The following is a 24,542-nucleotide window of genomic DNA, read 5'->3' as shown; positions in this document are numbered from 1 at the left end:
CAAAGCTTATAATTCTACCTTTGCTCTTATCACAAGTATATTTATAGAAATCTTGATAAAGAAAATCATCAATTATTCTAGTATACAAATAGCCATGATTACAATGCACCTCACGAAGGGTCAATCTTCGTAGGCTAATGTCCAAAAGAGCTTCAGCTTGTTTCTCAGAGAGACTGAACTCTGCAAATAGTATTTCTCATCCACATTAAATAGCTAAAAGATAAAGAATTTCAAGCCATGATTACATAGATTTTATTTCAATAATAAGTAGAACTTTTCACAAGATAGGGACAGCAAATAAAAAGTTTTCAACTGAGTATCAGACTATAAGCATTCCATGAAAGCAGACTCTTCATATCATGTCTTAAAATTACATATTTAGAAGAGAGATTTACAATCAAGCAAAATCAACAAATAAGCTTAAAACTTAAAAATAAAGAGTTTACCATTACGTAAACCAGCTGCTGCAATCGAGTTACTAGAAGCTTCACGTACTATGCGAATCACACCATCCAGATTACCAAACCCGATAAGAATACCCTGAGTTTGTACAGAACATATGCTTACAGCCAAGATGCTCAAGAAAATTATGTAATTTCAATAATTAGTCTCATTCAATCTTCAAGCATTAAATTTTCTAAATCCATTTATTTTTCCTTTTTCCTTATAATACGAGAAAATAGACTACAAGACCACATAGTCTAAGAAGGAAATGGGAAAAGCAAAAGAAAATAATGAATACACAAAGAAAAGAAATAAATATTACAGCAGAACACCATGGATAAAGCAGATGAACAATCATGCCCCCAAGCTAATAACGTGACATATTCAGTTAATAGCAGCAAGCATCATAGATCTCCAGTCAACAAAGCAAGCAGTGCGCTGTGGGTAATAATCAAACCAATTTTCACTTCCATCTCCAAGTCCAACCAAAGAAAAAACGCACATTATCCAAAACAACCACATTTTATACAAAAGAAAAACCCAAGATCTCAACATGTACAAATCACAACTTTTGAAGCATTTTCCTTGATATTCCAAAAGCTCATGGTGGCGGCTAAACTCTAAAGCACATTTCATAATAATTTCCCTAAAGTATCAAAGGAATGTTCACCCCAACTCTTTTAACCGAGACAATCATTTTCAACCCCAACAAATGATGTGTCCCATTTATTTGCTGCATAGCACATGGAACCAATAGAATGATTTCATAATGTATGGCGCAATTAAATGGTGTACAGTAGGTTTTCTCAAAATTCAGGATTCAAAAGAAGAAACTTATCATTGTCAATTTGATAGGATTCAATCCCTATTAACAAGGGAGATAGAATTTTTAGTGAAAATTAGATGGAAATACAGAAAAGTAAGAGCGATTCTCCCAGCCAAGGAAACTTCATCTGGCCCCAAGCTATAAGCCGAAAAACATATACCTCCCTCTGTCACATGTTTCTATTTGTATAAGATTTACTCTCTCTCTCTCTAACTAACTTTCCCTCCTTTCTCATGTTCTCTTCTAATTGCAATTAAGCTTTAGTCTTAAGCCTATGACTATAAACTTGTAAGGCCTTCTTGGGCTAAACCTGAACCATGTTTCGGTCCACAGTCATGTCACAATGATTTGCACGTGCCCAAACAATGAAAGAATGAACATTATGGAAGAAATTAACAAATTAGGATACAAATAATACAGATGGTAACATCTAATTACTTTATGAATGCAATATGTGCAACATTGATTTCTTGGAAGTCAAGCCCAAATGCTCTCATTATGGCATGATATAATAGAAATGGGAGTTAAAGGAATCCAAAGAGATGATAACTCTTTTAACTACAAATATGATAACCACTATCACCATAAACTAGGTACATATGTAACAAAACATGCTTGGTCGTGCAAAAAATACAAGTTTGATGTTACAGACTTCAGCGATCACTTTCATAGTAATTGTAACTCGGCGAAACAAACCTAAAAAAATATGTATAACTATAACCCCTCCACCAGTAAAATATTTGAATTTCATACTCTATGCACATGACAATACAAACATACACAAATTGATCTTACAGTATTTGTGACATACCTCGACAATATGTCTTCTCTCTTGTGCTTGCAATAGCTTAAATCTTGCTCGTCTCTCAACAACAGAGCATCTGAAGTCTAAGAATGCCTGAAGTAAGGTTAAATATTAAGCCAGAAAAAAAAAAAGTACGCTCTAGCTTACGAAACAAAGCCATTAATGATCTAGTGCACAGTTGACTAACACCAAATAAAAAATAAAATTACAGGAAACAATCCCATTAAACATACTAAAAACACTACAGTAGCTCCCGGCAGAAGAAAAAGAGTTATTAGAGAGATGAATCTTGAGTATAGTCGCCAAAATTATAATCTTGGTTTGACAGTAGGTGAAATACTAGTTTCTACAACTTGTACAGAAAGACTTACGGGCAATTTATATTACACCTAACACTCAAAAGAAGGTCTATTGGCTAGAGAGGCCTTTTGAAGAAGAGGAAGTTCAAAAAGCTATTTGGTGTTTGGAGTTTGAGTTTGGGCAGGGAAAAGGCTGAAAGGCCTGATGGCTACATGATTGCCTTCTTTCAAAACTGTTGGGACTTTGTTAAGGAAGATCATGGAAGAATTTTGCTACTTTAATTGCAATGGCAAGATACATTTGGCATGAATTCTACCTCCATGATGACATTGGTTCCTAAGAAAGTCAGAACAGATCATTCAAAGTGGAAGCTTAGAGATCCATAAGTACATGATGACCTTGTTTCCTAAGACAAGACAAGACAGATCATTTAAAGTGAAGGCTTAAAGACCCATAAGCTAGGTTACTGGTGTCTATAAGCTTATGACCAAGGTTCTCTCAGCTAGACCTAATGATGTTTTATTAATAATCTTTGCCCATCAAAATTATTTTATTGCAAGTAGACAGATTCCCACCATCAAAAGTGGCCTGAAATTATGTTATTCTTTTTGCTTGATAGCTGTCCTTTACTTCTACCTAACACCACATATCAGGAAATTATTCGAATTGGCTTGAGAAGTATTTAAACATTCATTCACTTGCACTATGCTGCTCGCTCAGTTGTCCACAACGCGTAAGCCAAGGGAGATGGAATAAAATGTATAATAAGCAAAGGAAATGCAAAGAAGCCTTTGAACAACAAATACAGATGATTATAACAACTATAAAATCAACAAAAGTACATGATATCCTGGTGTACAATCGAGCAAAGAAAATTAACAATCAGCTAAGCTAAATTAGTATTTGTGGAAGCCAATATTTACTCTAATGATTGTAACAACAACAAACTAAACAAAGTCTTATCTCATTAGGTGGGCTTGGCTGCATGGACCAATTCGTGCGATTGAACTCTATCACAAATTACCTCCAATGACTCAAAAGATGTAAAAATCACTTGAAAAAGGAAAACCTAAATCTAAAACATTTCTGAATTTGTACATCAGTGTATCACTGTATTACACATGGACATCAAAGTTATTAAAGAATATCAGTAAGTATTGACAAACAAATCAATTTTAAGCTACGCTGGAAGGCAAGAGAAAGAACTTTTCATTCAAAAAATAAATAAAATAAAAATATAGAAGAGATGGGGCAAACACAGTAGATTTCCAACACCAGTATGTACTCACCTGAAGCAATTCCTTGAGCCCCATTAGTTTAGGTTGTCCATTAAGAATTCTACAAATAAAAGACAAAAAGGCATGTTCAAATTAAGAGATGAAGTACAAATAGAGTATAATAACTCAAATATTACATAACCAAGTGCAGTGAAACAATAAGCTGACGAAAAATTGATACAAACTGGATTATAGAACAAGAAGAAGTCATAAGTATTTAGAGTATATTTTAATATTTGTCTACTGCTACTGTATCGATGAGATACCAATATCAGTAAGAACAAAATTACAAGGGAAGTATTTGTTAAGTGGTACGGGAGGAGCCCAAAACCCTTGCAAGGAATACCTCCAATACATGGGCTAAGGCGACAAACCACGATAATTGAGTTTGACATCACATCTCAACCAACTCTACCAATCTTAAGGCATTTAATCTATGGGCTTTTCCACTTATATGGTCTTCATTTGGTCCATTTCTAACCAATGTGGGAACTTTACCACTCAAACATGAATTTCATACATTCTTCCCGTAAGTGAGTCCCAACATTCAACATCATGCTCTCCATTAAGGGTAAGCTTTTACGGAAACATCTTCAAGTATTGGAGTTACACTAGCCTCTGTAGAGGCCTTTTCAACTACATCACTACCTCCAAATACTCCGCCCAACCAAACCATTGGCTCTGATACCATGGTATTTGAAAAAGGGACCTTGTCCCACACTAAGTTGTTATGGACATAAATACAAGGGAACAGAGGACTTGGAGAGATATATCACAAGCCAGTCAGTTGGATTAGTTCGAGGCTTTTATTAGGAGCTTGAACTAGTTAGTTAGTTAGTTGTAAAGTCAATTCAAGAGTAGGTACTATACAACAGAAAGACTTCATTGTTATCACACACTTCTACACATTTATATTTCATAGAGAGTAATAGAGAGTGCTCAATTTCCCCTTTGGAAAGGATAGTTCCTCTTTGTAATCCTTACAGACAATTTAGCAATAAACACGCTATTTTCTTTTCTTCTTTCTGGTGTATCACTTCTTCAAATCCTTTCTTGATTTCTGGTCGTATCAATTGCTCCGACCTGCCGAATCTGAGGGGGTGAAAGCCATGGGACTATATCTTGGAGCTCTGAAGAATTCGGGTAAGCATCTTAAGACCAGGACCAACGATACAAAATTCAAAGAAGCATTCCAGAAAATATTAAAGATCCTAAATGCACCGATTGAGAAGGAAACATCAATCTTCGAAATAAAAAAATGGCATGCTTTCAATGGCACTGTTTAGGATGAGAAAATGCAAGCGAATGTAGTTTCAAGCTAGAAACTGATACAAGAAAAAAGGAGTCAAAAGATGAAAGATAGGTCTCACATTCTGGCAAAAGATGATACTGAAGAGGAAAAGCCAGCCTTTAAAATCAAGAAGACACAATCTTGGACAGAGGATATTTTTTCTGTCATGGGTGTTATTGATGAAAAAAAGGAGCATGGCACCAAGAAGAAACAAGAAACAAAAATATTAGAGAAGGCGCACGAGGAGGTGGATTCGAAACCGATAGCAAGAATAAAGGAAACTGAAACAGAAGATGAAAATGAAAAAATGGATCTATGTGATTGTCTTGAGGCATGACTCAAGGATGAAAGATATACTAGAGTTAAGGAAGGAGAACACCGATATAGAGCAGAAGCAAGACTCACAGGAGGTGTTACAAGTCATGGTAGAAGACATACCTAAATCCAGTAGCGAAAAAAGATGATGGAGATTCAATAATTCCTTTTGAGCCTTTACTCTTGGAAGCAAATGTATTTCTAAATCAAAGAACCATGGAGGATGAGGCGCAACTGGAGAAGACCACAGCCGAAGTAATGGAGAAGCGCACCATAGGAGATCCTCTTGTGCCTTCACCTACATCGGAGCCGCCTAAGTCCAACCCGCGTGTGACAGATATGCACTATTGTGGGTGTGCCTATTACGTCCAAGAGGAAGCGTCCGGTTTCGTGGAGGAAGCACGTGTTAGAACAGAGTTGGAATTCTGTAAAATGGGTCAAAACTTTTGCTTAATGGGCCAAGCCCAAATTCATCATACCTTTGGGCTTAATGGGCGTGCATCAAAGAAGAAAATCTCAAACAAAAAATTTAGTTCATCTAGCTATACAGCAATAGGGAAATTGTTATTATTGGGGAAACGTGCGTTTAACTCGACAAAAGAAAAGCCTCGGAAGCATTCGAAGGACGACAAAATTGTGAAGCAAGAAAGTGCAGGCAAAAACTCGAAAGGTGGAAAGAGTTGGGTCATCTTCCTTCCAGTCCAAGGAATCGCTTCTTTGTACCTTTATCCTCAAGTCATAAGCACAAGACGATGACTAGGACGCAACCAAACCGGTGTGTGAAGAAAGTCATGAAGCGACCAAAGAAATGCATGGAGGGAGCATTGTACCTGAAGCTTTTCGAAGATAGGACAATGGCTGAAACAAAACCACACAAGAAAGCTAAAAAGAAGGAAAGAAAGAAGAGGATTTTGTTTTCTCAAAAGCATAACCATGCTTCTTCAGGTTTCTTAGATTTTGTTGTTCACTCACTTGTTCCTGAAATTTCATCTATTGGGATATTTTTTGTTAGGGGTATGCGACAAATTAGAATATTGGCTTTTGATTTGATTGTTTTGAGTACTGCCCTTACCTGTGGGGTTTCTTTAGTTTCAATTCCATTCAAGTGAGACAGCCCCAACGCTCAATTACCCTTAATTAGTCCAGCATATTCAAGTGCTTCTTTAGCTGCAATTTCATGCTAATTTTTTTGTCTTCTCTTATCGATTAGTTGTTCAAAAAAGACAATCTGCAGAATTGCAAACATGAGGCACTAGATTCCAGAAGGTTTAAGAGCCGCAATTCTTTCGAGGTTCTGGAATTTTCCTAATGGAGTTGCCTTAGAGAAGTTAAATAATTGTTGTGTAACGTTTGATGAGCTCCTCATTCCTCTGACTATTTGTTATGAATCCATGCATTCAAGTGAATTTGGGATGCTAACTGACGCTAGACTTGTGGATCTGGTTTGTAGAGTTGCCGCCTTTGAACCGCTGTGAAGCTGCTTGATAAAAAGCAATACCATTACACATTTGTTTAACTTGGAATTCAGAATTCTATTTTTTAAGTTGTAGGAATTAGTCAGTAAAATTGGTAACACTATTTTTTGAAATATAGAGGAGATACCTTGGTTTGTTTTCCCTTGGTCAATTTGTCTTCTAATCTGTCGAATACCCTACTATTTCTTCACATGCCATTGGGACACTTGTCCAATTGTCCAACTGAAGGAGATGCATTTCTCATTTTCAGCCTTGAGGACAAGGTTGTTTCCCAGCAAGGAGGTATTGTTACAGACAAATACAAGGGAACACAGGACTTGGAGAGATATATCAGATTGGATTAGTTTGAGTCTTTTATTAGGAGCTTGAACTAGTTAGTTAGTTAGTTGTAAAGTCAATTCAAGAGTAGGTACTATATAACGAAATGACTTTATTGTTATCACACACTTCTACACATTTACATTTCATAAAAAGTAACAGAAAGTGCTCAGTTTGAAAGCGAATTTCCCTTTTGGAGAGGATAGTTCCTCTCTTTAATCCTTGCAAACCATTTGGCAATAAAGACACTATTTTCTGTTCTTCTTTTTGGTGTATCACTTCAAATCCTTTATTGATTTCTGGTCGTATCATAAGTAAGTTGGTTTTAAATCTGGAACAACAAGAACATTACAAATAGTGTGGGTGGAGTTTTCCTTGGTATGGAGAGTGACCTTTCCTTTTCCCATAACAGATATTTTGGAGTTGACACCAAAGTTGATGATGACGCAGAAAGATTCATCTAGCTCAAAGAAGACCTTATCTCCATACATGTGGTCACTACAGCCAGTGCCTAATTACCACAAGTTTTGTCGTTTCTTCATTCACAAAGCACACCATCAATAGAGATACTTTTCCTATTAGAAAAAGAGAATGTAACCATGACTCCTGCTTTTTGCAACTTTCTTTCGTCACAAATGCAACCCTTATGAAACTAAGGCCATGATACGATTTAGCTCCACAAGTTGTGTAGGCGCTCCTCAACCCTTATCTCTTCTCGCAAGCAAATCAAGAAGGCTTCCTACATCATCTCCTTAGCAGCATAATGGAGTAGTGCTAACATTAGCTCAAATTGCTCACGATACTCCGCTACCATGCCCTCTTGCATGAGCATAAGGGCCTCATAAGGATTTCTAGAAAAAGAACTATGGAACCTCTGGAATACATTGATACAGAATCCATCCCACATGATTGTCGGATTTATAGGTTCCCACCACTAGAACCAATTGAGGGCATTCCCCTCCAAGTAAATCGACGCCATCTCTACTTGCTCGTTGGCTGGAATCCTCTATGGATACGAAAGTATCGTTCAGCTCTGTAGATCCAGCCATACAAGTGCTTGCCGTCAAAGTATGGAACCTCAACCTTCCACAACCGTTCCTCTTCCCTAACATTCCCAACATTTCACGATTCTCTATCTCCATTCTCTCCCTTCTTGGTCGCATTGCAACTATCCCGTTCTTTCCTGTCCGTGTGTTGCTCCACGCGCTCTAGGTACTCAAGCAGAGTATCTCTCAATTGATGATTAGACTCCTTAACCCCATTGATTCTCCCATTCATGCCTTCAAAGCGTTGTCGTTGCTCCAGTGCTTCCATTCTCTTTGCTACCTCTTCCACTCTTACCTCCAATCTTGACCAAACCACTCATTGCCCCGGAGGCTTTGTTACCAAAATGTTAGTACTAGAAAATTGATTAAACAACTAAGTTGGGGAAACAACCCCCTAAAGCAAATTCCAATAGAACAATACCCAAATTACAATTTGATAATAACAAACTCTGCAACCCAAATGCAAAACAGAAAGTTCAAGAGTAGAAAGACACAATAACAAAAGGAATAAACAAGAAGAATGACAACTCCACCTACAAGAAACGACCAATCCTGAAGAGTTCCCAATTCCCTTTTCCAAAAGACTTATCAGAAATCAAATACCCCCTATACTCCCATTTTCCCTCCCCTATAACCCACTGTCTCATGCATTCCGTTACATCCCAATTCATGCACTCCATTCAAATGTTGCAAGCTGTCCACTTCCTCAATCAACCTCCTTTCTCTCTCCTTGACAACCTACATTTTGTTATTCCCTTTAGGACTTGCCATCTCATCACTCTTCTCACCACTTCTCTTATGGGCTTGAATCCCATTTCTCATCTTCCTACACCTATCACATAACCAAGAAGTTTTGCCCAACAAACGTTTTCTCAAATATCCACAAATACAAGTTATATCCCATTAAAAGAATCCCGTAGGCCACCAGGAGGTCCAATGAGTGCAGAAACATTCCAAAAGATATTTATTTATCGAAATACAAATCCTAGATATGGTTAAAAAATACCAATCAATCATCAGAAGGTAGCAGCAGTGAACAGAGTATTTAAATTAACTTTTTCAAAACATGTATAAAACTACAACCAACTTACCCCACCATGTTACAGCTAAATGTAGACTGCAGAGATGTCAAGCGATAAAGATTATTCAAAACGATCATTGGGTCTGATCCCCGCTTCAGCTAGAAAGTGGATGAAATTAGTCGGCATCTAGTGTCAAAAGTATCTTTTTCCTTTTCTAATTTTTCTCCCCTTTTTTGTATGTGTCCATTCAATAAGAGAATATAGGAGCAGAGCCATATTTATATATTTTACCTCAATGACTACACGCATTCCAGAACGATCACTTTCATCCCGAATATCACTTATTCCATCTAAACTCTGTAAAAAAAAAAGTAAAAAATTTAAAACAAAATTAGGATACAAAATTTACATGCTAGCTGCATGTTTAACAAAGGCTTGGCATAAGCCCTCCCCCTTCCCCAAGCAAAAAGTCTAACATTTTATAATGTTAAAAAGATAAAATCCATAAACAAAACCTGTATCGAAGTGTGTTGTGTTTGCATGTGTTGACAAGATACGAGTATAACAAAAAATCTACAAGCTATCTGCTTGTCCAATTATATATATTCTCAGAATTTGCAGAATGTATTTCTATTATAGATGATAATACTGATACATACATAAGCTGGATTTATACACAGTCAACCTTGACAGAAAAGGAAAATATCTTATTTCAGAATCCTGTATTTGGGGATTTCCTAATTGACTAAAATATACAATTAAATGTGCCTAAATCAAGGAACAAAATATGTTACAGAATATTTCCTGATATAGATGATATAATCAAAATATCATGCAGTTTTCTCACATATATGGATACTTCAATAAGAAAAAATAATATTCAAGCAACCGAATACTGTTCCCACACTTGAGCCATTACCGCCAACCGGATCACCTTTCAATATATAACAACATACTGGAGAACCACTAATAGCATAACTTGGCAAAAATGTTATAGTAACAGTTTTACAACAGAAATAGAAGAAACTAACAGCAGCTATAAAATATAATTTTGACACATAACAAAGTGGAAAGAGCAAAAGGATACGGTAGGGGAATGTATAAAAGGAAAAGGGTTGACATCACAGTCATACATTAGAAGACAAACCGTGTGAAACTTGAATAAGTTTATGCCAAAGAAAAGTAGATAGATTCACCAACTTTCAAATCCAAGAGAATGGAGAACCCAACAAAATTAGAAGCAAACAAAGTGGAAATCTCTGAAGTATAAAACTAAGAAGAAATGAGCCTAAAAGGTTAAAAACAGTTACAAAGGCAACACAATAACTCCAAAATATCTAATAGGAAATCACGAGCCCATGAAAAGACAACACAGTTTACCAACTATGTCAACTCAGCAAAAAGTCACAATTAAGATGTTCAGTAAACTGTAATATAGGGGCAGTTAGGCAACTCTCAAAACTTATTTAGAAATTAGAACTGTTTAAAGATAAACTGGTCATATAAATTTAGGTTATTTCGTATCTAGTTTTAACTCAAAACCTTAGTTTGGTTAAAATTTGTTTTAAACAGATTCTTGTCTAATTTATTTTGAATTTATTTAAATTCAAAAAAATTATCATGTTAATTGACCATTAGATGAATTAGTGGTCCCTACAATTATATTGTATCTAATAAAAACCCTTATATATAACTGAAGGAGAGAAAAGGAGACAGAACATGGAAAAGTTGGACTAAAAAAACCAAATTCGAAATGGGTTTTTTAAGAACTGGTCTTATCTAAAAATTGGTTTCCATATGAACCATTTTTTAAATTTCCTTATATTTAAACACTAGCCTCACGGCATTCACATTTCTAGTAATTAGATGTTTCCAAACACCCCCATGTCATCTCTATCCCTCGGAAAATATCTTATTTCACATTACACAAATGTAAGTGGGCGTGCAATTTCAAGAAGACAACAGTAAATTGACATTAACATCATACTGAAAAAAATCATATTGAAACACGGTAATACCTTGTTTTCTACAAGTTCAGCAATCTTCTCAACTAAAGCTGCTTTGTTCGTCTGATAAGGAACCTATTCCAATCATAAAACAGAATTTCTATTCAACTTCCCAAAGAAAGTAAAGCAAGCATTTCTAATGTCAAAATCTGAGAGAATCTATAGTGCCACCTCTTTAATGATTATTGCAGTCCGTTTTGTCTTAGAATCAAGCAATTCAATATCAGTTTTCCCTCTGACAATAACACGTCCTCGGCCAGTACGGTAAGCCTCTAAGATCCTTAAGAAAAATGAGTATATATCAGACTATATATACATAGTAAAAAGTAAAGTAAAAAAAAAAAATTACAAAAAATTTGATACAACTAAAAAATGTTACAACAATTACTTATGAAGGTTTGTCAAATATAATGATTAAAAACAAGGTCACACGGGTCTCAAGTTTCACAAGCTTCTATAACTAAGTAGCCAGTTTTTCTCCAAGTCTCATTTTATTTTTTCTAAAATTCTCAATTTCTAGTACGTAATCAATAATTTTCAATTTAAAGTGTGCAAGAAATCAAGGTGCAAATAACTTATTATTCATCATATCAACAATCCATATACCATCACCAAAATATACTCCATGTATACTGATGTAGGCACTGATAAGTTATTCATAATTGAATTGTTGTTGTAAATATAAAACTGATTATTATGCTGTTATTCTGTTAAAGAATCTTATCCTAGATTCACGAGTCAATTTTACTATAGATTCACAAGTTTACTACAGATTCACAACACTACTTACAAATTTACTGCACATTTAAGAGATTTCTGTTATTCATACAGAATTCACCTCTTGTATGAAAAATAGATCATAATAATATTTTTTGGAGTTTTCAGATACAGATTTCCAAGTTTCAACTATTGCCACTGTCAATTAAGAAGGAACATAATGAGCAGCATTTTCAAAGTGTATAATGACACAGATAATACAAAATTGTCAGCCAACACAAAAAAGTCGTAAAAATGTTTATCAAATATTCATAAAAAGGAGATACTTCCAAGAACTTTGTAGACTCACCCAAGATTTCCCATAATCAGCCCTCCTGTTGGGAAGTCAGGTCCTGGCATGTATTCAAGCAATTCTTGCAGCTACAACATACCAAAATTAATCAGAAAATTTAATTAAAGAGGGAAGAAGGAGAAGAATACTGAGATTACAAAACACATAGAATAGTGGGTGAAAAGTAATAAATTTCATTTCTTGAGAATTATATCACTTACTGTTAACTCTAAAGAATTATTCTTAATGATTACAGACTTGATTCGTTACTAATTTCAGGATGTTTTTCGGTTAAATGGTCATAATCCATGCATAATATAAAACTCAGGAAGAGGAATCAGAATATTTGGTAGGTTTATAATCTAAATGAAGTTATGCTTATATTTGCAGAATGGATGTGAGGTATGGAGCTGCAGCATTAAGAAGGAAAGTAATGAGAAGCATGACTAACGAATGATGAAAGCAAAAAGGTGGGGACCACGAGTAAAAAGAGGAAAAGGCAAAAGATTCCAGCTATGGGTGAAAAAATTGGTTGCAACTGACGTGCACCAAGATTCCTTTCGGGATTAAAATGACAACTTTATGTCTCCTTTTGGGGAGAAGAATTCCTAACATTGGATTAAAGGACACCTGACTGCTCTTGAGGAAATCAAGCTAACAAGAAATAAAGAAAGAGGCATAAAACGACTGAGAGTACATAGCTGAGAACTGCGTTGCACCGACACGGACACGCAACACGTGACACGACACGACACTTCGACACGTCAATTCTAAAAAAATGTGAATTTCGACACGTTGGGACACGTTTTAGTTAAATAATATTTTTAATTTATGAAGTATATATTATATTTAGTATTTAATAATTTAGTTTTATTTTCATAAAAATATATATTATAAATAATTAATGATTAATATTTAATTATAATCCCATTTTATTCAAATATAAAATTGATTTATTATGTTTTATATTTTAAATAAGTGAAATACATTTTTTTTGGTTGACAGTCAAATACATATTTAAATAAAAGCTGTTGTTGCACAAATTTATATATATATATATATATATATATATATATATATATATATATTATTTTATATCTTATTCATTTGAAAAATAGATAAAATATATTAAAGGAAGGTGTTGTTGCACGGACTCATATTTATTATTATTTTTTAGTACAAAGTTGAAGTTCAATTTTTAGCCCACACTAAATGGTCCAACCCCAGGCCAATCTCAAATTAAAATGAAACCCTAATTTTATTGTTTCATTGATTGAGAAGTGCAGCCGCCGTCTACCATCACAAGCTCGTGTCACCAAACCAGCGAGAAGGGGCAGCGCAAAGAGCTCGTGTCACCAAACCAGCAAGAAGGGGCGGCGCAGTGGAAAGCAGAGACGGAAGTCGTGGATCTGCAACAGCAAGTTAGAAATGAAGTGAGGCCGAGGGCAACGCGAGGAAGACAAAGAACGAGGCGAGGAAGAAGAACGAAGCACTCTTGGCAACGGCGACGGAATGCTTGGCCGTGGTGATTGATTTCAAAAATTTTACTTTTTTGCCACTTGACCGTGTCCTACACGGTCAAAATCGCGTGTCGGAATGGTCAACGTGTCTTAAAATATTGACCACGTGTCGGACGCGTGTCGGACGCGTATTTTTTCAGATAAAAAGCGAGTCCGTGCTTCGTTGGCTGAGAACACTGGTCAGTGAGTGCAGAGAATTGAGAGAAAATTGCTATTTTAGCTAAGTCACAAGATTGTACTGGATGCAAGACGGATTGCAAAAGGGACAAGGAATTGGTGAAGGCTAGGATGCATTCACATGGACAAGCTTGGATCTGAATTATTCTATTCGTTTTACTTTGTTCTATTACTCTCTGTTTTATTCCTGATTTCCTAGGAACAATGGTGTTTTTGGTTGTAACTTTGGTTGAGAAAGTACCCAAATGATGTACTCATCCATGGATCTTTGACTTCTGTGAACCAATTTAATTTCAATTTGCTTAATACTAATTTGAATGTTTACTTTGATTATTGACTGGTCATCTTTAGCAAAGTATTGTGAATCTCGTGGTTGGAAAGTAACCTGGTTTACCCCTTTATTAAGCAATGTGTTGTGGGAGATGTCATGCACATTTACCCCTTGTAAACTTCAGGTACATTACTGCACATAGCCTAAAGAACTAGAGCTTAACCGGTTTCTGGGTTCAGATCTAACATAGGAATATATCACAGAAGGTTCAGATCTTTAATTGTGTAGTTATTGGAAAATACTCGCATGCTATTGCAATTCTAGTTAACTAAATTAAATTGTAGTAGCAGCTGTCAGAGCATCCATCCTGGGGATGGTATAGCATTTAGGGAAATCAACACCTAGTCACTTCTTATTCTGATTTCCTTTACTCTATACATTCTCTTATACTGTTTTTACCTTCAATCATTGTCATTTAATATATATTTGCATAAACTCAACCTTATGATTTGTTCAATGTTCACTCCTAAGCAAATACTAGTAAACTTTGCTTTAGATATCATTATTTAATCATCTCTATGGGTACGATACTCATTCTCATCTCTAAATTACTTGTTAAGGTGGCGTACACATGAGCGAGTGTATTGTGGTTAATTGCACACAAAACACTACACTTACCAACTCTAAACTATATACCCACCAAATTAATGCAAAATAGTGAATATACATAAATTTATTAAATTTAAGTGCTTAATAATCTAATTTAAGCTGGCCTCAAGCATTGAAGGTGTTGGAAAATATGAAAATAATGTAAATAGACTAACCAATTATTGCAATTAAAGTTGTTGAGATATATAAAACCATTAATGTAGCTTCACCCAATAGCTTAAGCTTTTGGGTTGAATTGGTTCTTTACAAAAGTAATTAGGATATTTATGATCCTGGTCATTCTTTCATTTACTTGAACTTTTTAGAATACTTGGAATGGCATAAGAGAATTCCTCTCAGCACCTATGAATTTATATTTAAATCTAACTACAATCCAAATCCCTAATAACAGATAACTTCAAAATTGTAAGTGTTGAAACTCAGACAATAAAAATAAGACATAAGGATATCATTTAAATAGCTAACACATATTTCCTTAAAAAAAGAAAAAAAAAAAAAAAAGAGCTCCCCATGAAACCACCACTTGCGAGGGTGGGGGTGAATGTGTTTAACTAACATTTTCCTAATAGACAGAAATTCATTCTAGATAAATTATTTGGAAATTCAAAGCTCATTCACTGAATAGGATCAATACTAATGATTTGTTGCAGATTCAGGACCTAACACAGCCATCTCATCTAATATTTGTGTCATGTGCATGAACAGTTTAGAATCAGTTACACATCTGTTCTTACATTGTCAATCAGCTAGTGTCTTGTGGAACAGGCTGTTTGGTATTTGTGGAGAAAATTGGGTTTGTCTAACTAGAGACCTTGGTGAAAATGAAGTTTAAAAGGTTTGGAAGAAAGAAAAGAGGTCAAGAGTCAAGATGTTGATCAAATATGCTGCAGTCATCACATCCTTTCCCTAATAAGAGCTCGAAACATATGTCTAGAAAAGTAATGCTCTAGCCACTTCAAGCAGGAGATGATTTTTCCTCTCAGCAACCCATTCTTTTGAGGGGTATCTACACATGTGAGTTCATGAACTATATCATTGTCCTCCTAAATAAATTGTGAAAGTTATTGGTTGATATATTCAGTACCATTGTCAGTCTGTAGTCTTTAAATATTTTTTCCAAACTGGGTGTTCAGCGGTGCACCTGACTGTATTTTTGTATCTCTTTTTTTCTAAATGGATTTCGTGTTTTATAAAAAAAAAAAAAAAAGAGGGAGAAAGAGAGAGAATCAAGATTTGGCACTCACAGTAGCTTCTGGATTATGTATCAACACACAGAGCACCTCTACTACTTCTCCTAGATTATGGGGAGGGATATTAGTCGCCATGCCAACCTGATGAAGATAAAAATTGACAGCTCTGCATGAGAAAATGCTTGATTTGTCAATGAATAAATATCAGCAGTTATTTCAAATATGCAAAAGGGGACCCAAAATCACCGCAATCCCAGAAGAACCATTCAATAATAAGGTTGGAAGACGAGCAGGTAGAAGTGATGGTTCTTTCTGTGAATTATCAAAATTTGGGACAAAATCAACCTGCAACCAGAAACAAATACAAAAATGCATTTCAGTTATTATGTTAAGTTAAATCAGAAAAACTATAAATCACAGGGCAAATAACAGCAGTGACTGACTGTATCTTGCTCTAGATCTGCTAACAACATTGCTTCAGTCAGTTCCTGCAAATTCAGACCAAGAACCAAATACAATCCTTCAAAATGTCTGCCAGTATGTCAAATCAATTCAATAAACATGTAAGACAACAAAAACAAATCCAACACTCTGAACAACTACTTTAGACTAAATTAAACTTCATGTTGATCCCTTAACATCAAATCCTATTTATCATTAAATTAGTACTCAAAGCAGTGTTTTAAAACCCGACTCGGACCGGCCGGGTCGACCCGGGACTCGGTGGGTTCCCCGGTCCGAGCGGGTAGTTGGACCGGTTATGCAGTCAACCCGGATTGGACCGGTTGACCCGGCCGAAACCCGGTGACTCGGCGACCCGGTTGACTCGGGTTAAACCGGTTTTTCCTTTTTTTTTCTTTTTTTTTTTGGTCAAATTTTTTGTTGTTGATAAGAACTCTTGAATTAAATCATATTCATATTTTATGATGAATATGATTAAAAGTAAGGTGAAAATAATAAGGTATTTTAGATTAGTGTAGTTCGTTTATGTAATTTAGTTGCATCTTATAATGATCTCATGAAGTTAAGTGGTGATAAACACTGATGGTCTCATGATCTCATCTCAACGGTGGACACTTTTTTCTTATAGTGTATATTTCATGCATACTATTTGTTATCATAATTTAATTTATCCGTATCATGTCAAGCACAAAAAGTGCATTTAACTTATATTGCATGGTTTAATCCAATATTAGGATATGGTCTAGAGCTAGAAGCTTAGAAGTATATAATATTTGCTATCATTGAAAACCAATTTATTTCTTGAAGCTCATTGATAGTTTTCTTATATGAATTTTTATTAATATAAGTAATATTTTTATATTTTTAATATGTGAACAGTAAAACCGGTTCAACCCGGTTGAACCCGGTTGAACCAGTGACCCAATGACCCAGTACCTCGACCGGTTCGATTACCGGTCCGAGTTTTAAAACACTGATTCAAAGTGCACTTCCAACACCGTCTAAAAATCACAACGATGAAGACTCATTGGGTTTTATTAAACACAAAGTCCATAAGTCATGTTCTTTCATAACAACCTCACAATAGAAAAATTGAAAAAGGAAAGGAAAAAGACCTTTTAAACAGAAAATCTCAATTATGATCACTTATTAACGACAGAACTTCAGATAAGACACCCTATAGCCATATCATGTCCAAACAATACAAATTTACCAAGCAACAATCAACTAAAACTCAAGAACTGGACCAAATATACACGACACTTGAGTTTTGACAATGCTAGAGATAGCAACCAACATTCATGTTTACCAAACCAAAAACTTCACATTTCCTAGAAGTTCCTTGCTAGTTTAATCCTATGAGACCCAATTTTAACAATTTTTTGGCAGCCAATATATACCATGCAGTAGTTTCTTGAGACCAAATACTTCTGACTTCAGATCTTTAGGCAGAACAAGTAAAAACCAATATTGTGAAAGCCCCACTGATGATTGATTTTTTACATGTATATCCATCATGGATATCCAGAATTCATATGATCTTTCAAATTTCTTTTCCTTCTAACACTTTTGAAAACGGAACTGATCTAATCAATATAAGTTTTCAAGCCTGGTTACTTAAATGTTAGAAATGTTTAAAATTTCTACAATAAACAAAAATGGATAAGAAATAACTGTCTGATTACTGATATCAGAACACTAGCATGACTAGAATTAGTGTATAATTTTTTTAGTGATTAACAAGCACAAACAATTATTGATTGAAGAAATCATTGCGTCACACATTTTGATATAGAAATGAAGGTGATATAATTAGACAAGTAGAGTTTAGATTCAACAAGTAAAATAGTTGATAAACACATACTTCCAGTCTGCACTCTGTGTAACGCATGGCAGCAGGAGGGTCAGCATCAATTGACCCAAAATTTCCATGACCTTGGATCAAAGGACAACGTAGGGAGAAATCCTGAAAATAAATTTGAAAAGACATATAAATACAGCATAAAGAAATAAAGAGTGAGTGTCTAAGATAATCCACAAAAAATATCACTTCAAATAGTAATTGCATATTAGGTCCCAAAATATACTAGGTAAAAGAATATAAATCTCTTTGAAAGGACCAAAAGACTAACAGAGAATAGAACTCTCAGTAAAAGGAAATTTATTGCTTCCATTCAATAGAAAACATAAAAGTAGGCTGGTCAAGAAATTTATATAATGCTAGAATACCACAAGCAAGTCCCCAGCATAATAACATCCTAACACAACATGCTCAAGGAGAAATTACACCAGCACAGGAACAAGAGCGACAGAGTACATTTCTCATGCAGTTAGCCGACTATGACTTGCCTCCGGAATATTCTACCAACGTGATCGGATTTTGGGTTCACTTATTGTCCCCACTCTAAACACAGTTTGCTCCTCCTTACTTCAAATACTGTCCAAATAACCCTCTCAACTTGACATGCCTCCTTCTCTTGTTGATTTTCTTTGCATTTGTATCCAAGAGTTCTAGTCATGGTCGTAAGTCCAGCAAATCTCATCCTCAATGTGCCCATTGCCACAAGTCCAGCAAATCTCTACCAAATCTCTAACTCATCTCCTGTTTGCTCAGTCATGGATTCCCCTCTCACTATTCGTGCCCAATTAGGTCATCTGAGTCTTGACAAATTGCAGAGATTGGTCTCAAACCTATCCAAGGTATCTAGTTTGTCTTGGGATTCTTGTCAGCTGAGAAAACATACCCGTAAGTTCATTTCCTAATCGAACATGTAGCTGAGCTGCATCTCTATTTGCTTTGGTGCATTTCGATGTTTGGGGTCTTAATCGTATTGTCTTAATTAAGTTTCAAGTACTTTATCACTTTCATAGTTTCATTGATGACTATTCACATTGTACTTGATTATTGTTGATGCAAAAGAGTGTTTAACATTTTTCAAAGTTTTAATCATGAAATCCACACTCAATTTGGTGTTCCCATTTGCACCTTCTATAGTGATAATGCCATTGGTCACTTCATCAACTAGATATCAAAAATGTCTTACTTCATGGTGAACCCCCTAGGTTTGTTGCTCAAGGGTAGTCTGCTGGCATGGTTTGTGATCCTCAAAAATCCCTGTATAGCCTTAAGCAATCTCCTCGGGCTTATTTGGGTCAATTTAGCATAGTTCAATTTTTGGTAGGACAAGAAGTGAAGCTAACCACTCTATTTTTACCATCATTCAACTAAAGGAAATATTTATTTTATTGTATATGTCAATGACAATGATATCACTAGCAGCTGAGATGCACGGACACGCTCCTTTTTAAAAAAATAGCGTGTCGGATACCGACACGTTCCGACACGTAGTCAATATTTTAGGACACGTTGACTATCTCGACACGCGATTTTGACCGAGTCGGACACGAAGTCAACATCTTCGGACACGTTTTCAGACACAATTGCAAGCACCTTTGCAGTTCAGTTTAAAATAATTGTAAAAAAAAAAAAAGTAGAGAACAAAGTTTCCGAACAGAGTGAGAGAGGGGAAAATCACAAAGTTATAGAAGTTATAGTCTGTGAGGTCATCTTCGTTGTCTCCGTCGAAGTCACAGGTCGTCCTTGGTCGCTAGTTTTCACAGGGGAAGGGGTTTGTCGAAGATGGAGAGTCATGGTCAGTGCCTCCACCTTCTCCGTCTCCGTCGCTGGTTGCATGTCGCTGATGGAACGGATTTGTTGAGAAGGAAGAGTAGGGGTTGGTCATATAAAAAACTTATGAAAGGGAGAAAGTATTCATGCTGCAATTCCTATTACCAATGTACACCATAAAGACGTTAGTCAGAAGGGAAGGGAAGGGAAGGGGAGGGGAGGGGAGGGGAGGGGAGGGGGAGGGGTTGGGGTACAGATATTTTAATGGTTGTATGACAAAAAGACCCTTAAATTATTACAATTATAATTTTAAATAGAGAGCAAATATATAAACTTGGACATTCAATAATTTTAAAAGGATGAGACGACTGACTAGTGGGGAACCAAATTGAATAAGTGAAAAAGATAAGAAAAAATAAAAGGGAGAACGGTTTAATAAAACTTAGCAAATTGATATATTTTAAAAATTATTCATTAAAATAAATACAATATATAATTTCAATGTAACTAATGTTATATATATTAAAAATATTATTTAATATCAAAACTTGTCCCAACGTGTCGAACTATGCCATTTTTAGAATTAACGTGTCGGCGTGTCGAGTTGTGTCGTGTCGTGTCCCGTGTCAGTGCATCATAGACTAGCAGTGATCATTGTGCCATCATTCAGATAAAAAACTATATTGGCCATCCCTTTCAAACCAAAGATCTTAGCAAACTTCAATACATTCTACGAATAGAGGTAACTCAATCAAAGATTTCAAAGGGAATATGCTATGAACATTCGTGACGAAAACAATATGTTGAATGCAAAGCCAGTTAATGCTCAAGTGGATCCAAATGCTAAACTCCTATAAAATAAGGGGGAGACACTTTCAAATCCAGGAATATACAGAAGGTAATAGGGAAATTGAACGAACTCATGATTACAAGTTCAGATCACTTTTTGCAATTAATGTGGTAAGTCAGTTTCTCAATTCACCTTGCAATGAACATCGGGATGTCATGCTTCGCATCTTAAATATGTCATAGGTGCTTTATGAAAAGGGTTTTTTCATGAAAACAAAGGTCACACTCAAATTTTTTGATATTCAAATGCTAATTGGGTAGCTTCCTTACCGATAGAAGGTCTGCTTCTGGTTATCATATATTCATAAAGGATAATTTGATATCTTGGAAAATTAAGAAGCAAAATGTGATTGCAAGATCAAGCGCCGAATCAGAGTATTGACCATGGCCTCAATCACTCGCGAAATCATTTAGCTAAAATAGCAGCTTAAGAGCTCCAGTTTAAAGAAGTTACGCAAATGAAACAAGTTTGTGATACCAAAATGCACTGCATATTGCATCTAAACCTGTATTTCATGAGATGACAAACACATTGCGGTAGAATGACATTTCATCAGAGAGAAGATATTCTGGTCTAGGTAGATTCATTCATTGTATAGAGAAGATATACTTGTCTAGGTTAATTGTATATTACTCCTCTTTTTTGTTATAAAATCAAACCTCCATTACATAGTTGAGACACAGAATTCCTCCGATTGCCTCTCATTTCCTCCTCATTTAATAGTGGGTTTGGATTAGCTTATTTTGAGAAAATAATTGCTTTTTCGACCACTTTCTGAGAGAGCCTTTACAACGATTATATCCAATAATTAATCAGTCACCAAACACCCACTTATGCATATGATACTACAGTCTACATATAAGTAACAATTGGCCCAAAATAACATTAAGGGCCTGTTTGGTAGAGGGATGTTTTTAATTTTACCAGGAAAGTTAACTAAGGTTTTGTGAAAGGCCACGTTTGGTAGGAGTTTTGCTAGGTAGTGCCCGGGTATCCAGTTTGCCATGGAATTGCTGTTATGAACAAAATGTGATCCAGTTTACCTCCACAAATTACCACCAAAGGGGTGGTATTTGTGAAATACCCGATTGGAGGAAATCTTGTTTGATATTTTGGGACAATTCTACCCTTCGTGTGTTACAGCTGGTCTTTATAACTGGTGTCTCTTTCTCTTTCTTCAAAGAGAAAGAATTTTCTCTTTTTCTCCTGGTAGCATCCGTACTTGTGTATTTGACCCATTCTTGTTTGATACCCCATTTACAAAAAATGGCAAGACTCAAGGTGGATTGGAAGATCAATGGACGAGACGCATTGTACTTCAGACGGAGGGTTCATTTCCAGCTTTAGTAAATAGGCTATTAGTAATCAAATCTGAGTCACTTGAATTCTCTCCTGTAGAAAATGCATTTGGGATGTTTGAAACACAAACAGCTGCATTAAGAAATGAACTTGAAGAGCCTCGAAGTTATGAGGGGATCAACTTCCACGACTCCAGAGTTTACAATTTTTTTTCAATGGCTCAAGAAAAGCCATATCCATTGTTTCTCTGTAAGAACAACTCCATTATCATGTTTGAATAAAAAAATGAAGGTGGGGGTTATTTTTGTAAAATAACCCCACATTCCCGCTAATATTTTACAATCAACCAAACACAGACTCAATAAACTTAACCAAATAATCCTGGTAAAATTTTGGCATACCAAACAGCTTTTTTGCAACATTCCTAGGTAATCTACTTTCTCATCATATTCCTGGAAATCATGATTCCCAGACACCAAAAAATTTCTCCTCTACCAAACGCCCCCTAAAATGAAGGGCAAATAACAAAGAAAGCCAAAAACTATTATTTTACCTGGGCCATTCGCACCAAGGAATCATATACAGCAGAGTCTCCATGAGGGTGGAATTTTCCCAATACCTATAAAAACAGCATCAAATAGTAGCAAATCAAAAAATAAAAATGACAATGGAAAATATGCCGTCCAAACATACTTCTAATGAATGTATTGGATTCTTGATTAATATTAAGAATTCAACATCTATGGCTAGATATTAACCTCTCCAACAACTCTTGCACATTTCTTGAATGGTTTTTTTGATGAGAGGCTGAGCTCATGCATTGCAAATCTGCATTCAAAATATTACTTTGCTTTGAAATCACATCTCAGTAAGAACTGTCAAATTTCAGCAACTCAAAATGTTAAAAGAATCGGGGTAATCGTACTCCCAATTGTCAATTAAGGATCCACAGTAAATACTTTTAACTATAAATTCCTAAATTTCCCTCACTTAAATAATGTGTATTCAGATAAGCTGTAATCAATATTTTTATATGTCTGTTTACATTTAATTGAGGGTAACTTAGAATAGTACAATTAAAAGTAGTTAGTGGAGAGCATGAATAGACAATTAGGACTGCAAATGCATTACCCTAGATTTTATTATTGCTACACTGCAAACTATAAGCTTCCATCTCAGAAACTTCACATGATGAATGAAATAAGGAATGGTAGGTTTAAATTAAACATGCAGTAAAGCAAACATTCTTACAATTCATGAACCAATGCAAGCAAAAAGTTTTTTATTGAGAAATGTCAAAACGTGTAACCAAGGCCTGCTTCAATTAACATCTCCAGTTGCCTTATTGTGAAAGCATCACGAACAGCAAAATGACAATAACAAACAATTCACACAATAAAATTACAAAGATAAAGCATAACAATATCAGAACCAAGTTCTAACATAACAAAGTCAAACTGACAAGTGATGCATAAATGCTAGAGACCAATTTGATACCAAGCTCAAACACAATCACCGAAATATAGGAAGAAATGATTAAATTATATATTAAAAAAAAAACAATTTACTTCACAAATTTCTAAAATTCCTCTAACAGAAAATCCCGTAACAATACTAACAGAATCCTTCTATGCACGGGCTTCAACCCGTCACGAACATCGGGCAAAGCGCGACCGAGTAGCACGGACATAGCATACGCCATGTAAGCTTCAGTTGCCTCTTTGTGAAGCTCCGTCATCAGAACCCTTCCATCACTCCGGTTATTCTCGTCCACCACCATGACGCTTCCATTTCCGTCTTGCAGCGGCTCATCCCGGCGTCTGGCGGCTTGGACCGCCGTCGCCGGCCGCCGTGACACACGTCGGGCGGAGGAGGAGAAGAATCGGAGCTCCGAGGTGTGGCGGAGCCAAGAGAGACGCGTGGGTGCCAAGGGGGAGAATCTGAGGGTTCTGAGCGCAGAGGAAAATGCCATTAAGGAGGAGGAGTTGTTGCTGAGAAGATTGGGGTTTTGGATGGAAGAGGGTTTCATAGAGCTGCCATAGAAAACTGTGCGAGTTGGGGTTTTAGGGATTTAAACAGCGACTAGTGGTTCTTAAACCCTTTTTAGTGTTACGCTTGGATTTCCGTGGGTGCGTTCATGCGCGCGAAGTTGTGAATTTGGATGAGAAATGTTGCTCGTAGTGACGCACGAATTTTCCGCGTCTTGTCTTTTTTTAATTTAATTTTTTATAAATATGTAAAATATACCGTCGAAGTTAAAATAAAAACACTCGGTATTTCAAAAAAAAAAACACTCGAGTGCA

At 35.7% G+C, this 24,542-nt stretch overlaps 1 protein-coding gene across 1 annotated transcript in view; it reads right to left on the bottom strand.

The window, feature by feature from the left end:
- LOC133301668 (DNA gyrase subunit A, chloroplastic/mitochondrial) overlaps positions 1 to 24,333 on the bottom strand; it is a 37,339-nt gene extending 13,006 nt beyond the window's left edge. Inside the window, exons 1-16 of the mRNA XM_061501328.1 lie at positions 23,859 to 24,333; positions 22,998 to 23,067; positions 22,793 to 22,858; positions 18,327 to 18,428; positions 16,444 to 16,488; positions 16,247 to 16,345; positions 16,055 to 16,141; positions 12,192 to 12,262; positions 11,297 to 11,405; positions 11,138 to 11,200; positions 9,411 to 9,476; positions 9,189 to 9,277; positions 3,665 to 3,713; positions 2,082 to 2,168; positions 447 to 540; positions 110 to 180 (exon numbers count right to left, since the gene is read on the bottom strand). Coding sequence (XP_061357312.1) covers positions 110 to 180; positions 447 to 540; positions 2,082 to 2,168; positions 3,665 to 3,713; positions 9,189 to 9,277; positions 9,411 to 9,476; positions 11,138 to 11,200; positions 11,297 to 11,405; positions 12,192 to 12,262; positions 16,055 to 16,141; positions 16,247 to 16,345; positions 16,444 to 16,488; positions 18,327 to 18,428; positions 22,793 to 22,858; positions 22,998 to 23,067; positions 23,859 to 24,268 — 1,578 coding nt within the window. The 5' untranslated portion in view covers positions 24,269 to 24,333. The remainder of the gene's footprint in view (positions 1 to 109; positions 181 to 446; positions 541 to 2,081; positions 2,169 to 3,664; positions 3,714 to 9,188; positions 9,278 to 9,410; positions 9,477 to 11,137; positions 11,201 to 11,296; positions 11,406 to 12,191; positions 12,263 to 16,054; positions 16,142 to 16,246; positions 16,346 to 16,443; positions 16,489 to 18,326; positions 18,429 to 22,792; positions 22,859 to 22,997; positions 23,068 to 23,858) is intronic.
- Positions 24,334 to 24,542: the final 209 nt, after the last annotated feature.

The sequence above is a fragment of the Gastrolobium bilobum genome, unplaced genomic scaffold, assembly GCF_033153095.1.
Source record: "Gastrolobium bilobum isolate Gb01-03AN ecotype WA unplaced genomic scaffold, APGP_CSIRO_Gbil_v1 utg20349, whole genome shotgun sequence".
Taxonomy (NCBI): Eukaryota; Viridiplantae; Streptophyta; class Magnoliopsida; order Fabales; family Fabaceae; genus Gastrolobium; species Gastrolobium bilobum.
The sequence above is the reverse complement of the archived record's forward strand: the minus strand, read 5'-3'. Positions and strand labels throughout refer to the sequence as shown.